The 18,225-nt window shown below is 39.9% G+C and overlaps 2 protein-coding genes across 2 annotated transcripts; one reads left to right on the forward strand and one right to left on the reverse strand.

Annotated features, from left to right (window-relative positions):
- Positions 1 to 592: 592 nt before the first annotated feature.
- Positions 593 to 13,080, reverse strand: LOC146485809 (isocitrate dehydrogenase [NAD] subunit gamma, mitochondrial-like). Its single transcript, XM_085103163.1, has 12 exons — positions 12,924 to 13,080; positions 11,612 to 11,736; positions 9,808 to 9,849; positions 9,052 to 9,140; positions 7,115 to 7,172; positions 6,370 to 6,432; positions 5,574 to 5,643; positions 3,929 to 4,062; positions 3,075 to 3,324; positions 2,540 to 2,634; positions 1,364 to 1,424; positions 593 to 983 (listed from the first exon to the last, which is right to left on the reverse strand). The coding sequence occupies exons 1-12, from the start codon at positions 13,023 to 13,025 to the stop codon at positions 885 to 887; spliced, it is 1,188 nt and encodes a 395-aa protein (XP_084959289.1). The 5' UTR covers positions 13,026 to 13,080; the 3' UTR covers positions 593 to 884.
- A 43-nt stretch (positions 13,081 to 13,123) lies between these two features.
- On the forward strand, positions 13,124 to 16,975 carry LOC146485810 (tRNA pseudouridine(38/39) synthase-like). Its single transcript, XM_085103162.1, has 2 exons — positions 13,124 to 13,843; positions 15,664 to 16,975. Exons 1-2 carry the CDS (start codon positions 13,279 to 13,281, stop codon positions 16,599 to 16,601), a joined length of 1,503 nt encoding a protein of 500 aa, XP_084959288.1. The 5' UTR covers positions 13,124 to 13,278; the 3' UTR covers positions 16,602 to 16,975.
- The last annotated feature ends 1,250 nt before the right edge of the window (positions 16,976 to 18,225 follow it).

The following is an 18,225-nucleotide window of genomic DNA, read 5'->3' on the forward strand; positions in this document are numbered from 1 at the left end:
ATCCATTTGCGTTGCGCACTAAACACTTTTGTGTGGCATTTTCCAGCGCGTGAGCTACTTTCCCTTTAATTCGTCCGTCGTCTTGTCACATGCTGCCCGTTTTAGGATTGCCGTCTTGCTTTTTTTTCGCTTATTACTGCGTAGCAACGTAACAATTTTTAAGTGGCCATTTTTCGACTTGGTGAACAACAAGACAATAGACCATTTCCGAGTTGCTTTGAACCTCATTATGAAAGCGAGGCTAAGTGCAAAGTTCCTGTTATGAAAATTAGTTTTCATTCACATGCAAACGAAACTAATTTTCATATGAAAAGTTTTGCACTTAGCCTCGCTTTCATAATAGGAAATGGCCTATTTGGTGAACGTCTCCTTCAAATTTCTCCAAGAATTACTAAGGGTTTGAAAAGATATATCAAGCGCCGGAAAGACTGTTTTATCCGATTCCGAAACACCTTAAGGAAGTTTTTTTTTTAACTCGGCTAAGGCTCGTTTTCTCAATCCACTTCTCGGTATTTAGAAATCGGAAAAAACACTCTTCTTCGTGTTTGATATATTACGTCAAATTTTGCAAATCGAGTGTCTTCAATATTCATCGCTTTTTACTTTATTTTATTTTATTTATATTTTCATAAGTGTTAACTGAGTACGCAACAATGCAATTTGGATAACATCAGTGACTATGTACTCTTTTGTCTGTCAGAAATGTCTAATACGGTCTCTTATAAACTAACTTATTTTTCAAAAACTTAAATGAAACTTGCAATTTCAAATTAATGCAAAGCGTACAAGTACAAATTTACAACGCTCTCTGGTATAATTTACAAACCCTTTCTTGCACAAGCCAAGCATAAGTCTCCTGCAAACAGGAGCCATTTATCGAGTGTCTAATCCGTTCCACCGAGTTTTGTCAGCTGTCCTATTTCTTCTTTTAAGCATTCAAGAAATTCCGTAGTGGTGTGTTCACCTCCAATATCAGGCGTTTTCTGAAAAACAAAACGAAGAGTGGTTTGTGAAAGAAACATCAAGGGAAAACAAATCTCCTTTAACGACTCTACACAGAACAGGCCACTTTCATGATGGCGTCAATTAATAACAACTACCAGAATGGAGGGCATAATTGTTAGCGATTTTTTTAGGGACACAATGGCAAAACTTTAAAACGATCGCCCAACTTTTTCAAGTTATAATCTATTTCCATCTTGGCTATATGCAGCTTAAAGCAAGTTGTTCAGTAATTTTATTGCACTATAAATTATGATAATATCATTGCTTTGACGTTTTTGTCGACGCAAAAGCGGCGTTTGGCTTTTCAAAGTGTGACGGCTTATAATAGCCCACACCCAGTTTTATCGCCAGGACTTACCATTCCTTTCTCCACAACTCTAAGAATGGCACTGTGAATGAGATCACCATAAGCATTCCACCTGAAATGTCAACAAAAATTACTGCGTTATGAATTGCTTACTATTTGGTGGTCTATTTCGGAATCCCCCAACATTTTTACACGGACAGAACTGTATTCAAACCAAAGGAAAGGGAACTAGTCATAATAGGTTTGTTCGAAGAAGACACACCATGTCTGGGGTAGGGGGGTTATGAAAGACATCACCTATCTCGTGAACATTACCGACAAAATTTTATTGGCTAGCAAGAATCAGCATTGCTTTATAAACAAGAAAAAGTGAGGTTTGAGCCTCATTGTCATTTTTTATTACTGGATAGAGGGGTAGCTATGCAATAAAGACACAATCTTTTGAGGTTGAGGAAGGGGGTGCAGGCAGAGACCACCATCTATTTTGTGGTTTGGTGGGTCCTGTTCGAGTATAATAGTTTTGATCACTTCATTTAAAAAGAATACAAATGGTATAACCGTTGTATTCAAAGCTATGAATATACCAAAGAGGTCATGATAAAACCTACGGCATGGGAGACGATCAAAGCATATCATGAAAAACGAACTTTCAAAAGTTAATTCTCTCACATGTAACCTTTCTATGTCAAGTCTATCATCTTTTTTACCTGTATGTGATTAGATAAATAGTACGTTTAACTACTCATTTTACTTCTTTGTCATTTTTGCCACCCGGTGTGACCAGTCATGCAAGGTTTGTGTAGGGTTGGGTCTTTTTTATCATCAAATTTTGCCTTGTAATAAACTTGTTCTCGTTGTTGCAGAAAAATTTAGGCTTCTACAATTTATTTGTGAGGGTTAATGATATCTTCAAACACAGGAAATCATTCAACATCTTCAAGCCAACAAAAGCAAAGTTAAGTAAATATGATTTTAGACTAGGAGCAGTCTCTTTTTTGCTCGAAAATCCGAGGGGAAAAACAAGCACGATATTCGAGGGGTTAGTTTCGCGCGCGAGCGGCGAAGCCGCGAGGAGAGCGTGGCGCTCGCGCTACTCGCGACTTTAACGCTCGTACGCGCGACTCGCGCTTCGAATTTCGTGCTTGCTCAGTTGTTTGCTTTCTCCCCGTGGATTTTCGAGCAAAAGAGAGGCTGCTCGCAGTCTAATATGATTTTCTCTCTCCTTACCCAAGGTGTTCTAACATTAGTGTGCTTGCAAACAGCAAACTCATAGGATTGGAAATGTTCCTCCCACTGATATCCAGACCTGTATGCCGTGCACCCTGAGAAAAGCAATCAAGAGCACACATTAAAGTACTGAGAATAAATTCAAATTAACTTATAACATCAGCCAATAGAATACAGATCACACTTGGATGTTTAACTAGTACACGAAGGCATGATTAAAGATTTACACCCCGGCTTAAGCTGGAAATGTACTTACATTTTAATATCACGAAAGCACATTGTCGACTCCGTAGAATTTTACGGCAACAGAAATACCAGCCATCGTCCACTAGACTAGAACAGGTTTCAATCGAGACCGAAGATTTTTGAAAAACGCGTTTTCCGTCCACACTCAGCCGTTTCACAAGAGTATCTGTCTACTCTGAAAAGATTGAAAAATGCTCGAAAACGCCACTGTCTAGGATTCTAGATTTCGTCCTTCATCTAAAGTTTTTTTGCTTCACACAAAAATGAAGTTTATTCATCTCTTACTTACCGACTCAAACACAGCATAATCTCCTCCTATATTTTCACCAGGCACAGTCCCTGGCCCACCCACAAGGGAGGCTCCTATGTTACTGACAATGTTGCCATACAAGTTTGGCATCACCATGACATCAAACTGCTGGGGGTGGGACACAAGCTGCATACAGCAGTTGTCAATAATCATGGAGTTGTATTCAATGTCGGGGTAGTCCTTGGCAACCTCACCACAGCAACGTAAGAACAAGCCATCCCCGAGCTTCCTACAATTGTACAGTAAACATTGTTTCAATTGAGGGTTTTTCTACACGAAGGGCGTAATTTCACGACAGCGACGAACGGATGTGTTAAATAATACCCGGAAGGAAGAAACGCGCCGAAACAGATTTAGCGAACACTCACTACCGCTGATTTGATTTACTTCAACTGTCGACCAAACTAAGAAGAGACCACATGCAATAGCCATGCGAAAATCGCTTTTGTTCTCTCTTATTGTTTGAGGTTCGAGAAATTAATCGTTTCCTCGAAATCTGCCATCGAGATTCTTGAAAAATCCTTCGAGCGTCTCGATACTCGAAACTGGAGCCTCGAACCTCGATACTCGATAGCTTCGAGGATCGAGGATCGAGTTTCGAGTCGGGAATGTCAACTTACATTTGCACGGTACTATGTACAGTCGACTCCCGATAATTTCTCTTGAAGGTTCGAGTTATCGGGAGTCGACTGTATATCGCGCTTTTTTGGGGGGGAGGGGGGCAAAAAGTCAGAAAAATGCTGAACGCTTGTGTCCCCCTAACTCCGTAACCATGTGGACACGTACATGTACCCGGGGGGGGGGGGGGGGAAGGTAACTGTATTGATACCTACATGATATTAGCCTTGTGAACAGCCGTCACTTTTTTCCTCCCATGTTTCACAGCAAAGTCAAATGCGTATTTTGCAATCAGGGTGCATTTCTCTTCTGTCATGACTTTAAAACTTTCAATAACCCCATCAACATTCTGAAACAAAGAAATGGGCACACATTTGAGAACAAAGTTGAGAACTTATCTCGTCTGACTCCAACAGGCACGTCAGAATATACGGCTACAGCGTATTTCAACTAACGTTGTTGGATTTTAAGGATAGAGCCTAATGTGCATATGTTGTCTGCATGTCATGATGGTCCGAGAAACTGGGATTCTTAATGGCGGTGCTGGCTACAAACAAAGATATATTTTTGTGTGGTTTATAACTACGCGAAATTAGGGGTAAGTTCCATGCATTTTCAGAGAATAATGATAATTAAGCAACAATACTTCTAAAAAGCGTTTAAAATACGTGTACAAAACCATGTACATGTGTATGGCATGTTTTTTCCCAAAACTATAATTGAAGATTAATTATCTGTGAAAAACGCATGGTTACCCTCAATATTCTTTTTGGATTCCAATAGCCCTTGGCAAGATCTGCTTTTCCCGCACAGTCATAAACTGTGCAAAAATACTTCTGTATTAGGAGGCACCGTCCTTAAAGCACCCAGCTTACACAACAAGACTGAAAGGTACACTGTACATGTAGTATGGGTAACAGTAAATCTTTTGTAACTAGGCCGAAATTCACGTTCTTCAGTGCCATAAGATGGGACAAAGTACCCGAAACATTTGCCTCTGTGATTTATTTGCTCTAGGGGTGAGTCATAGCTGAGTTTGGTAATTTTATTAATAAATTAAATTACATCTTGTTGCATAAGCTTTTCAATAACGTTAAAATGAAATAGAGCACTGCATCGGCATCGCAGAGGTCATGGGTTCGAATCCTGTTCAAGCCTGAATTTTTTGTCAGGCATTTCTTTTCTCAACTGCTAACGTTGCGTAAATAACTGCAAGGATCTTTCTTCCATTTAATTAAAATAAAATAGTGGTATATAACATGGAAAGCAGGTCCTGGAAAACGCCAAATTGAGACCTGAGTGTGAAAACTAACCTGCAGTAAGGGACAAAATATAGAGACCTGGGCCCTGTTGTTCACAGCCCGATTAAGCTAATCCTGGATTAACAAGAACTTTGGTTCAAGTTTAATTACACAACAATGAACAATTTTCAAAAAGATTTTTGTCCCACAGTTTTCAACTTTTTCTTTTCTTTACCACTAGCTTAACATTAGAGCTTAAAAACAATTTTAACGAGCAAGCAGAAAACCTCGGTTAACTTTCATTAGTGGATTAACATTAATCGGCTTTTGAACAACCGGGCCCTGTATGAAAATAAATAATATTTTATTGATCACTCCCTATGAGCTTTTCAAGTTTCTGTTCAATACTGTTTCCTGTCTCAGATGAAATTTCCCAACTAAGAGAAAAAGCACGTAAAGTTCTTACATAAGAACTGTAATTACTACAATGCCCAGTGAACAAAATAATAATAAAATGATCTTACGCTCAACTCAAAAATAGACAAGTAGACCCACAAGTTAGCATAGTGTATTCAAAATTAATACAACTAAGAAAATTAAGAAAATTATAGATGCATACTTCATGTTCAATGTGGCTATATTCCCCTTCTGTGTTTTCTCTGATAATCACGAGATCCACGTCATCATGTCTAGTATGAAGCAAACAAATATTCAATTCGTAAAATATTCCTTAGAGAAAAAATATTAAATATATCAACTTTGTTTGATGAGGATGACTGACTGACAAACCTGTGGCCCTAAGATTCTGGATTATTTGGAAATAGTGTTTTTTTAGGAGAGGGGAAAGCCAGAGTACTTGGAGAAGAAGCCTCTAAGAACACGGACAAGAACCAACAACAAACTCGACCCATTCATGATGCCGAGTCCAGGAATCGCCTTGGGCCACATTGGTGGGAGGTGAGTGCTCTCACCAGTAATTCAATTTGACAAAAAATGGTACACACCCATTAAAACGTATTTCTGCTCCTCACAGAAATATTCTCCAGTTACACACTACAGTAAATACCTCTACCACTCAGTCGCCCACAGGGGGCCCTAACATAGCAATTCCAGGTATTTGCATCTTACATAAGAGTAGCAAGCTTGTCGGTTGTCTCTGCTCCAGTATCCTTCTTCAGTTCCTTGGTGTAGGACATCGTCTGTCGTCTTCATTTCCTCATGACATGTGTAAGTACCCAGAGAACAACCCTATGGGCTTCAAGGTCTGCAGGGTGGTGATGACAGTGGCCCACAAGCTACATTCACCAGGCTGTAATTTTCTATCTGACTTTGGAGGTTGTTGTTGTAAAGTGCTTAGAGTTGAAGGGTTAACATCTTCATGGAGTAACAATTTTGTGATTAGAGGCCTTTCTTACCTTACTTGTATTCCAGGAATGGACTTACATCTCACAATATTCGCATACAGATCCAGCTGTCGTCTGAAACACATGCAATCGCAAAACTATTCAATAAGAAGCTAAACATGTCAGTCTCTATGAGAATGATGTATTATTCAGTAATGAAACAGGCAAACTCAGAAAAAGAAATTCCGAGTGCTCCTATCAGGAGTCAAACCTACAGCAAGACCTTCCAATTACTAGTTCAGATGCTCTGCCAATGAGCTACGGGAGACTGGTGGGAGCTACATGTAAGGCCATTAAACTAGGTTCATGGGACAAACATCCTGCATACTACTAGGATTGGAATGTCAATGAGCGGCATATGCACAATGAAAGGAAATGTGATGTAATATTTTAAGCCTGGTGAACAAAAGAGAATGATGTATTATTCAGTAATGACACAGGCAAACTGGGAAAAAAAAATTCTGAGTGCTCCAATCAGTCAGCCTATGTCAGTCTAGTTTGTCATAATACTAACTTGTTGACTGATGCACATGTCAAGTCATTTCTACTACAGTCAACTCCGTTTATTGCGGACACCCTCGGGACCGTGAGTTAGTGCCCTTAATAGCGAGAGTCCGTAATAACGGGAACTTATTTCAGTCAAACATCTGTAATTTAGTTTTGCCGGGGATTTAGTTGCTGTCCATATTATCGGGGTGTCCGTAACAGCGAGGTGTCCCCAAGGCGAGAGTTGACTGTACATGTAAATGATACAAACCTCAACTCCACATTTAGTGACTTGAATGACGGTTTGTCTAAAGGTGTGAAAATATTTCCTAAAACAAAAAACACATGGCATTTAATATGTCTGTATTGTAGGATAAATTGGATGCTGAACACTGTTATGGGCAAAAGTCTACAAAGTTTCATGTATTACAAAATGCGGCAGCACTATAATGGCAGTGGACTCTCTCAAAGAAGACACCGCTGTAACATGGAGACACCGTCAGTTTGGCAGGTATTGGATTTCTTTTCACTATAAAATAACTTCATAAAAATAATGTTCAAAACTTGGCAGTGAAACAACTCACCTGCGGCTTGTGGTTCCACTTGAGTTTTGAACATTAATTTTTATGATGTCACTTCATGGTCTATAAGAGTACAGTCAAACCTCGATTATCCGAACTCATCGGGACCTCGGTAAATTGTCCGGATAATCGAGAGTCCAGATAGTCGAAAATATGAATATTAATGAGATAGAAATGTAAACAAAAGGTTACAGCAAAGAAAACATCATTTTAATTGTGAAATCTACATTTACAAAAAAAACTTTCAGTTCAGGTATTTACAAAGGTCTAAACTGTTCAAGCATGTTTGTTTGCTTCAAAGACTTGTAGCTTAATCGCATTGCGAAGTCCATCATTCGTCTTAGCTGTATTAACTCCACAGGGTCAATATCGTTCTGTGACTCCATCCACGACAAGCATTTTTTGAAACATTGCGCTGCCTCTTTAGTCAATACTAGTTTCTCGTCCTCGCCCTCATCTTCCTTATGGCTACATGAAATTCCCTTGGCAACAAAACAATTGAGCCAATCAGATATCAGCTGAACGCATCAGGATATTTCTTTGTCTCGTCGCACTTGCGAATTTTGAAAAGTGCACAGGATAATACGCTGTTTCAACAGTCTTTTGAAAGGATTATTGTGCTTTTTGCGACTTTGAGTTTTCAAGAATCGCAACTAATTAATATTCATGAAAAAATTGGGACCAGAGAAAAAAGTCTGGATAATCGAATACAGTCGAACCTGTATATAACGGCCACCCTCGGGACAGGATCACTAAAAATTCTCACTGGGCGTTGTCCAATGTCAATTTTAATGGCGTATCATGCAAAAACACTTCATGCAAGGAAACAATAGGACAATCAACACTCTTTCAAGCGATCAATACTTTAAACAAAGTTCAGTGCCAACTTATGACTTAACGGTATAATATACGTAACATTGTGTAAAAGTATTATGCAATAAATTGTCCTCTACCCTTTTCAGTATACAGTGCTCTATTTCTATGACTTACAGTTCACAACAAAATATCTCATTCCGTCATTTCATAGTTGCTACGCTCAATGCTCAATGTCACATGGCCGAAGAACAAGCCAATTAAAGAGGAATTTCTTGCTAAAGAGTAAAGCATATTCAAAACAAACGTTTTTAACGTTCGGGATATGGTACTGTACTTCAGCACCATGCGGACACCTGAAAGGCGTTAACGATATGAAACGGCCGAATATCCGTTCAGGTTACAGTAGCTTTATACATGTTATTTCTTTATAGTGATGCTGGATTGCATTTTAAATAATAAAATACCGCATAAAATAGCATATAGCTTAGTTTCCATTCAAGGGTGGCCGCTTAATACAGGTAAAAATAACAAAGAAAGACCAACATAGGACTGCTACAGGGTGGCCGCGGCCGCTTAATAGAGGTGGCCGCCTAATACAGGTAACAAATACAGCGTTTGTTTGAGCGAAAAATTGGGACTTTGAAAACTGGCCGCTTAATAGAGGGTGGCCGCTTAATACAGGGCCGTTATATACAGGTTCGACTGTAGTACGGATAATCGAGGTCCGGATAATCGAGGTTCAACTGTACAGACCATAGAAAACTGCCATTGATTTGTTAAACAATACATACAATACATACAAAGTACCTACCCTTAATTGCAACTCCATTTCTCTTTACTGATGTCACTACATCCTCCAGTGTGTCACAAAATTTCTCCTCATCAGTCAGGTCTAGGCCACTTAACAAGGAAAGAAAAAACAAAAATTAATATTAAATATCTTTTATTGGGTAATGTTGCGGAGGCAAGGTGGTGTAATGGTTGGCATGTTTTAGTTTCAATCGCATTTTCACTGAAGTTTTGGGGGGACAGGGGTTCAAGCTAGGTTAGTCTCTGTATTGTCTGACATTCCTTGATTAAATAAATGATTATATTTAATATAATTATAATTATCTAATCAAGGAATGTTACATTAACAAAATCTGTCTTACAAAATCATTGCAATGTGAGTACATGTAAGGCTTAAGAGGTAACCAGTTTAAGGTAGAACTACATCATTTTGTAAAGGGAGGAGCTGGGCTTTCCTGAAGTGAAGCAGTCAACAAAGATGGCCTAGGAAAGGGAGCAGTGGTGGGATCTAGCGGGGACTTTGTAGCACATGACATGAAGAGGCATAAAAAAGAAGTGTTTTGTATATTTACCAGTCTTAAGATAACTCTGCAATTTTTTGAAACAGGTACACAGATTACTCCTTTTTCCATGCCATTACTAAAATACATGAACCTTTACTCGAACCTTTACCTACTCAAACCATATACATATAAATAAAAATAAAAATTAAATAATTATAATTGTTCTCATTATTCATTAATGATATGAAGTAAACTGATTTGAAACATTTCAGTACCTCAAATTAAGCTCCTCAAAATCAACTGGTGCTCCAATATACCTTCAAGAAAAGGGCATAAGATGAAAACGGTCTATATACATGTATGTAACTGTTACAAGGTCCTGTGCATGCCATTCAATCTGTATATACAGTTTGTACTGTACTACATGCACTCACATGTATTTAAGTATTCACAACAACAGGGTAGATACACCTGTACATGGTGAAACCTCTTTATCAATGCTGATGTTCACAGATTATGAGCATACATGTAGGAAAGAAAACTGCAACTGGGGCATGTCAATTTAACACTTCAAATAAGTTTAAGAAGAACCAGACCTTTCTCAAAACTACATGTAGCCTACATTTTCTCTGTAAAAAAAAACTCTCTAGCCTACTTCAGTACAGTCTTTTGCTCTACTGCTAGGAAGGGTGGACTATTAATTTTGTTTTTACTAAGTAGCCAAGTGCATAATTTTGGCACCAGAACAGCCAACCGCTATTGATCGCATTCTTGTCACACAAATCTTAAAGTGCCTAAGAAGCGAAAATCGTTTTCGTGTAGTTATAAAATTTTCACTTTGAAATAATTATATGATTCCGAAGTTTTAGAGTGCTGGGGTAAGAATTGCGGATTTTACGAAAGCTCAAAGTTGGGCTATTTTGCTCTCAAAAATGGTCAGAGGACTGGGTCGAGTTTTATGCTGAATTCCTAGTTGTGACGTCAAGTTGATGCCAATAGTTTGTTTACTCTCATTCCGTTCTTGCCGCCAAAGAGGATTGTAGAAAGGGAAAACCATTTCTAGCGATTCTGAAATGAGCAGCTTCTCTGACACATCAAGCAAAAACGATGAAGAGATATTCTTTCTTCTCTTCCGCCATGATGAATTGCAATTCTTGGCATCAATATGACGTCAGCGGCTATTGTCATGTGGCATTTTGGCCGCACGATTCGAATACCATTTTTGAGGGCAAAATAGCCCAACTTTGAGCGCTCACAAAATCGGCAATTTTTACCCCAGCAATCTCAAACTTTGAAATCGCCTGTTTGAAAGGGTAAATTTTATTACTACCTAAAAACAATTTTCGCTTCATAGGCACTTTAAGCAATTTACAGTCCTTTACCAAGGTCCCAGATTCTGGAACTCTCTCCCAATATCAATTACTTCTTCATCTAGTTTTTTCACCTTTAAGGAAAAAATGTTGGAGTTTTTATTTGTAGAATCATGAATTGACCAAGCCGCACTTACGCAGCACTGTATTTTCTATTTACAGTGTATTAATGACAGCCGAGGTGGCCTCTCTCATGAGCCTGGTGGTTTCTTGAGGTCTCCTCGCCATTACCTTGACTTGTAATTTGAATGTTTTCTTCTTTTACTAAGGCAAATAAATGATGATGATGATGATGATGATGGTGATGATGATGATGATGATGATGATGATGATGATGATGATGATGATCTGACCTACAGCTGTAAATTACTGGAAGTCTGATGACAATCTCATTTCGAATAGTGTTGGAATGAATTCAAAAGAATATGGAGAATACACTGTACAGTAGGCTAAGAAATGACCAACATTTCTTGTAATGAGATCATGTCCATTATTTACCCTCCCAGATACCCATATCCCTGAGTGCTGATAATAATATTGGGTTCAAGGCAAACACATTGTTTGCAACAAGTAAAAATCACCCATTCCACAAAGGACAACTGGTAAAACAGCTACTCTTGTTGCAATATCCACCCTTAGTGTTCTGCAAAAGAGGGACTGAGCATTGATTAAAATATATGAATGCATTAGTAATTACAATACAACATACCTGAATATATCTTGCACAGCAGTGACCATCTCTGGGCCAACACCATCGCCTGGAATCAGAGTCACAGTATTACGCCCACCATACTTGGCATGCGGTGGAACATCATGAGCTTGGTGGATGGAGTTCTGGGATATTCAAACGACAAAACACTGCATGTAATGCGTACCTTTTACTACACTCATTACCTAATTTTTACCTCTGATAAGGGATGAGACAAAAATTAAGAGTGCAAACAGGCATTTGAATGGGACCATTACTACAATGTTCATGTGTACTGTAGGATGAAATTTTAAAGACCATGGCATATCTTCAGAATGGGAGTCAAGGAATGTAACCAGACCTTTTCATGTGGCTAAATGAAATTTAGGAAGAGTTAATCTCAAGCCAATGTGGTCAGAATTGTTTTTATGGAACGTACATGATCTGTGGGGTAACCTCAGGGGATAAGTTTCATATCTTGTGATCTGCATCACTGGCTTCACAGTTTGAGCTCATCATTGTGGACCATTTACATTTGCCCTGTTCATTATATGCAGATCTTCGTGGACTCTTGCTCCTAGCCATTGTTTCGTCCGAAAGTCACCTCGCCCGACAGTATATCACCCGAACTCATGTCGATTTGCCTGATGTGGAAAAAAAGCTATATAGCATTTACCGCTGAGTCCTACCTTTCCATATGATCATTGAGATCGCTTGGATGGTTCAGATCCCTGGCCTTTATTCAGCATCGGAACGTTCATATGTAATCCACTCTTTATTAGCATGTTGTATTTCGTCAGGCGAATCAACGTAAGTTCAGGCGAAATACTTTTGGGCAAGTCGACTTTCAGGCAAAACAATTCTTCCATTGAATTACTTCACCGTGACAGTGCCTGTTTTTGGGCTGAAGGGGTAGTTCCTGCTCGCAGGGTTGCCACTGATATCTCCCTACTGTACCTGGAATACATCAGGCCCCCCTCCCAACACTCCAGGCACCAGGTCCCAAGCTCATCAGTTGGCAATTTTGAAAATGACCATGCTTACCCAGAGCAGCTGCCTCGGTAGTACTTTAAATGTACAATAAATAATCAACATGAAACATGAGAGAAACTCGACACTGAACGGCTCGATGAAAATAAATTGTGTTGAATTTTATAGGACTATTTCTCTTTTTCACTTTGGTTCTGAGTAGTAACAGCAAAGGATATGGCACCTTCATTTTCACTCACGCATATGTCGAAAAACCATCCAGATATATTTGGGAACATTAACACTTTTTTGCGTACCGTATCCCCTGAGTGGGGCTCACAATAGTATTAAAAATTACACTTGCCTTCCTATAGATCAAAGGTGATACTTGACGACAGGTTCTTGCTAAACCGAACCCAGAAAGACGTTTTACAGAGCGAAACGCAGCCACACTGCGAGCCGCCATCTTTGCCTTGTTGTGTCACGCGGTCTCACATTTCGCTCAGCGGCTTCGGCTTGCCAAGGCTGGTCCTGCATATAAGACATTCGCAACTGTCTCATTTGTGTTTCACCACATGGATTTGACTTTGCGTAAACAGTCCCAGTAAACAGCGTAAAACTTTTTTACTGGCAAGTCTTCGAGTCTCGTAGTTTTTCATGGTACTTCTGCTTAATTCAGTTGTTTCAAATCACATATTTCTACAATTGGCGAGCCCAGGATGGATACCGATGACCACGCTGAAGCCGAGGAAATGTCCGAGCTGCAATCACTTTCTAAAGAAGACCTCATGGAAAGGGTTATAAAGCTGAACAGAGAAAACAAGGAACTATTGATGAAGCTTGGAACTTGCACAGTTACCACAGGAGAAGAAAATTCAAGTAAAGGCAGTAATCTGGCTTGCGACAAGCTCTCAGAGAACCACGCGCCAAAGAAAGTTATTGATGCTGACACGAAGAAGAAAATTAAGAAGCAGAAACCGTTCGACTTTACTCGCTATCACAAACGTCACGTGGCTCTTAAGATGGCCTATCTCGGCTGGGATTATCACGGCTTTGCTAGTCAAGAGAGCACGGAGAACACGATCGAGGGCCACTTTTTTGCGGCCCTGACTAAAGCTTGTTTGATTGAAAACAGGGCTCACTGTCATTACTCAAGATGTGGCAGGACAGATAAGGGGGTCAGTGCGTTTGCGCAGGTGGTCTCTCTTGATCTGAGGTCAAATCTTGCTGAAGGTCTGGGTATCATCATAAGTGGAGACCAAGAAAAAGTACAAGAGAGAATTGGTATGTGTCAGAATTGACTCTAGTGGATACTCTAGTAAACATAAAGGCTGATTACATGCATGCACCTATCAGTCAATTCCAGCAGTATCCATTCCCCCTCCCCGGGAATTAGTGGGGCAATTTTTCACATTGTCTGTCCCAGGGGTCAAGATTAGCCAACCCTGGGGCATTTGATGGCCTTGAGATTTTACGTTGTGGGCACCCGAAGGTAAGAGGAAGCGAGGCCGGCCAAGGGAAACGTGGAGACGAACTGTGGAGAAAGAAAGGAATCAGCTGGGTTGGCAGTCATGGGAGGCTGCTGTCGCCTCGGCGGCAGACCGGGATGGGTGGCGCAATCTTCTCGCCGGCCTTAAGAGTCCACGTGGGCCCAAAGAGGATAAGTAATAAGATTTTACGTTGTAGCACTCTCACTTCCCTTACTCATAAGTTCACTAGCAAGGATAATAAATAAAATTATTTGTGATTACCTACATGTAAGGAGGACAAATCCACAGAACAAACGGTCACTGGAACAATAATGAGAAATGAGCCTGATTTGAGACTGAATTAAGTTTCATGAGATAAAGATAAGTCCAGAAACAAAGAAATTAACCTATCTTTTTGTTAAGTACCGTGGGGAATTTGAACGGCTTGTTACCAGAATGCCCGCACGGCAGGCTGTGTCTAGGTTTGGGTCAGGTATCTTTTTTTTTCTTCGTAGTAGTCGCAAATCAACATATTAATTTATGCATTAAAATATGTCCTTCCCTAGTAGGGATGTATTGTTCTGATTGTCTTAAACAAAAACGGCCCAATCAAAATCCATCATTGGCGCGTATATTACGAGGGAGGGGACCCACTTATCTCTACCTGTGTGACGTCAAAGCAAATCATCATTTGGAAAAGTTGTTTTTGTTCAATGGCGGCCACATGTCTGAATTTAAGACTCTGATCTGCCGTTTTCAAAAAGAAAACAAACCTTTTTCAAGCGGTAAATCGAAATAATAACTTCTAGGTAGTACTTGACAGTTGAAACGGTGGAAATTGGGAGAGTTCACAGCAAAGAAACTACGCTTTCACAAACAGATTGAATAATTTAAATCAAAGGAAGCCAGACCAGTTCAGCGGGGTCATGACATTATTGCAGAGTTATTCCGGGTATGATTCCCAGTAACACAATGATAAAATATCACGCAGTCTCTCTGAATAAAACCATTCAATTATTTCAATTACGAAGGGAGGATAGTTTTTAAATATCTGCGAAACATATCATGGGGAATAAATGGGGCTACATTAAGCATTCCGTGTAATGCTGATTAAGGGCATCTTGTTTGTCCTGGCCCTGGGGCGTTTGCCAGTTTGTTTTTTGAAAAAATCTCAATGCCCAGGGAGGGGATGGGCTCTGCTGAAATTGACTGATGCATTAAGCCATAGACGGGGGAGCTGGGCAGATGAGATGCATTTGAGTTTTGTGATTTCTACATGTACAATGTACAGTAAGTCAAATTCCCAAACCTGCCCAGCCTTGTCCCCCTCCCACCCTAGCACCTTAACATCAAAACGTGCTTCATTGTTATCAAACTTTATACAGGCTTTCTTTATATGGCGGATCATGCGTCTAGCAGGACACCTTCGGTTCTGCATGTTACTTACCACGCGAGTGTAGGTGAGATCACAACAATACAGTGCGGTACACACAGCAACCCAGCCCCCCCCCCCCCCTCATAGTACAAAGTCATTGTGAAGCCATTTACAAGTTCCTCCACTCTCATGGATGGCTAAAAGCTTCCATTTGGTGAGCTCAATTTATGTTAACTACTTCTGAATATCTTTGTTGACAGAGAAAGCCAAAGGATTAGAGGAAATCCCATATGCTCATGTTCTGAACAAGCTTCTTCCTCCAGAAATCAGAATTATTGCTTGGGCTCCAGTGGATCAAGATTTTGATGCAAGATTTAGCTGTTTGCACAGGACATACAAATACTTGTTTCCAGCAGCAAATGTTAATGTAGAAGCCATGAATCATGCAGCGCAAAAATTTGTGGGGCAACATGACTTCAGAAATTTCTGTAAAATGGATGTCGCCAGTGGTATTGTCACATTTGAGAGGAGCCTGCTTTCATTCACAGTGCGTAAGATAAACAGTGACCCACAAAGTTCGGATGGCTTTGACATGTGTGAAATGACGATTTGTGGGTCAGCATTTTTGTGGCATCAAGTACGCTGCATGGTTGCTGTGCTTCTGATGATTGGTCAGAATCTGGAAAATACTGAAGTTATTGACTGGATGCTTGATATCAAACAGTGCCCTAGGAGACCGCAGTACAATATGGCATCAGAAATACCTCTTGTGCTGTATGATTGTGTTTATGAAAAGTTTTCATGGAAATACGAACCTGGCATTTTGGATGCTCTTATGAGAGATTTTCAAGCACAGTGGACAACTTTTGCTGTTAAAGCTACAATGCTTAAAAACCTGATTGGAATACTAGATGATGCACCAGTGTCCGAAGACATCAGTGGCAGTGGCAAAGTTCAAGTGTGTGACAACGAGGAGGGTGACAAGGAAGTTGCATGGTGTGACATGAGACCGCCTCACTTTCATCAGCTAATTGCATTGGTTCCCCTCCAGGTTGTGTCAAAAGCACACAAACCGCTTATGAAGAGAGCTCAACACAAGAGCTTTGAGTCTAAACTAGAGACTGTTAATGCCAAGCGAAGGAAGACTGGCAAAGAAGAAATTGTAGACAAATCAAATGAAGCAGGACTAAATGAGTGATGCATAAATAATGCCAACATTTAGAACTTTAATCAGAAATTTGTAACGTATCAACCTTCATGCCCATTAGAAATAGCCTGGGATTGTCCAGCTAGGGTGAATTCAAAAATTTATGAAAGAAAAATTGTAATGCGGCATGGATCCCTGGGAATCAGAGAAAATAATTTCCAGGACTTTCGGCAACATCAGTCATTCAAAACTTTCTTTAGTCTATTACATGTACCACCTAATTCCTTGTGGAGCCAGATTCAAATACATATTATTTACAGCCCTTTATCCCCACAAATTGCTTTTTGAGTTGAGACAGTTACAAAAATGACATTTCCTGGATTTTTTCGCTTGTCATAGTGGGAGGGGGGGTCTCTCCCCCCCTCCCCCCCCCCCTTAGATGCACCTTGTTATAACTGTTTTACAAAAATGGGCAGCAAATCTAATTTGGGTTGTTGCCTCACGAAAACAAGAATTTCTACCATGGCTGTATTTCACCTTTTGTGTTCTATAAGTAAAATTTAAGTGTACTTTCCAGAAATATAATGCTAAATGTTAATGTTAACAATATCTTCTGACTTCATGAAAGATCAGTTGCTTAAAATGTTCTTGCATGTTATCAAAGAACACCTGTTTTCTTCAGTTACAGATACAACCTCCCTCCCAGGGTCCTCTCGCTTGAGGAAGAGAAAGAACCCTGGGATCAAGGTTGGTTACAGATAATGACAGATCGGTAAAACTATCGATAAAATTCAATTAAAAATGGTCTGTTGTTTTTGAAGTGGTTCACTTTCCTTATTTGAAAGCTTCTTTTTAAAATACAAACTCAACCAACCAAACTATAACAAGGCAAACACTTCTGAGTGTGATATAATGCGAAGTTCATGACTGACTCTAACTTTTGGTCGGTTTAATGATCCACTAACTATGATTTAATCTGTGTCTTTTCCTCAAGCTCAGCCTAGTATCCAGGCTTTTCTTGCGGACTCTATTTTTAGCACGAACGACCCCCATTGGTTGATGTGCAACTCGTTTCCAGGCCCTTATCCATCCTTAGCGCTTGCCTGAGGACGAAAACATCTCAGAAGGGTCTTCAAAAGCAAGAGCGACAAAGGAAATGCACACGCACTATTCACCTCCTTATAAGAAAAGGGAATTTCCATGCTTTCTCAACCCCAGATCCCTTGGATTTTCCTCCTAATGTTCCGGGAAAAACTCTGCACAGACAATTTAAGTTTTAAAAAGTGGTGTCAGTGACTGGTAAACTGTTTCTTCTTCAATGCGTTCCAGCATTATCTTGGCGAGATTATAATCACTCGGTCCAAAGATGCCTCCATTCGGTTGAGGCCGTAACGCAATTAGTCTGAAATGTCAGCCGTCTCCTCTCCCTAACCCTGTCGGTTAGGGGGAGGAGACGGCTGACATTTCAGACTATAACGCAATATGTATTTGAGAATTTTTTATGATTTTTAGAATGGAACAAATGTGATGGTATATTTTTAAGCCTGGTGAATAAATAATGGACGTGTTTTTTCAGTCACTGCCACAAGCATACTCGAGAAGTAAAATCCAAGTTTTTCCAATAATTGGGAGAACTCGGATTTTCTTTTTTCCAGTATGCCTGTGTCACGAACTG

Source organism: Pavona decussata, unplaced genomic scaffold (genome assembly GCF_977016875.1).
Source record: "Pavona decussata unplaced genomic scaffold, jaPavDecu1.1 SCAFFOLD_25, whole genome shotgun sequence".
NCBI lineage: Eukaryota > Metazoa > Cnidaria > Anthozoa > Scleractinia > Agariciidae > Pavona > Pavona decussata.

Excerpts from the sequence above, each read along its gene's own strand:
- LOC146485809 (XM_085103163.1), bottom strand. The coding sequence starts at position 13,025 with ATGGCGGCTCGCAGTGTGGCTGCGTTTCGCTCTGTAAAACGTCTTTCT. Across the intron at positions 7,173-9,051 it reads AAATGGAGTTGCAATTAAGG|GAAATATTTTCACACCTTTA; the intron begins GTAGGTACTTTG and ends TTTTTGTTTTAG. Across the intron at positions 1,425-2,539 it reads CTAATGTTAGAACACCTTGG|GTGGAATGCTTATGGTGATC; the intron begins GTAAGGAGAGAG and ends TTGACATTTCAG.
- LOC146485810 (XM_085103162.1), top strand. The coding sequence starts at position 13,279 with ATGGATACCGATGACCACGCTGAAGCCGAGGAAATGTCCGAGCTGCAA. Across the intron at positions 13,844-15,663 it reads AAAAGTACAAGAGAGAATTG|AGAAAGCCAAAGGATTAGAG; the intron begins GTATGTGTCAGA and ends CTTTGTTGACAG.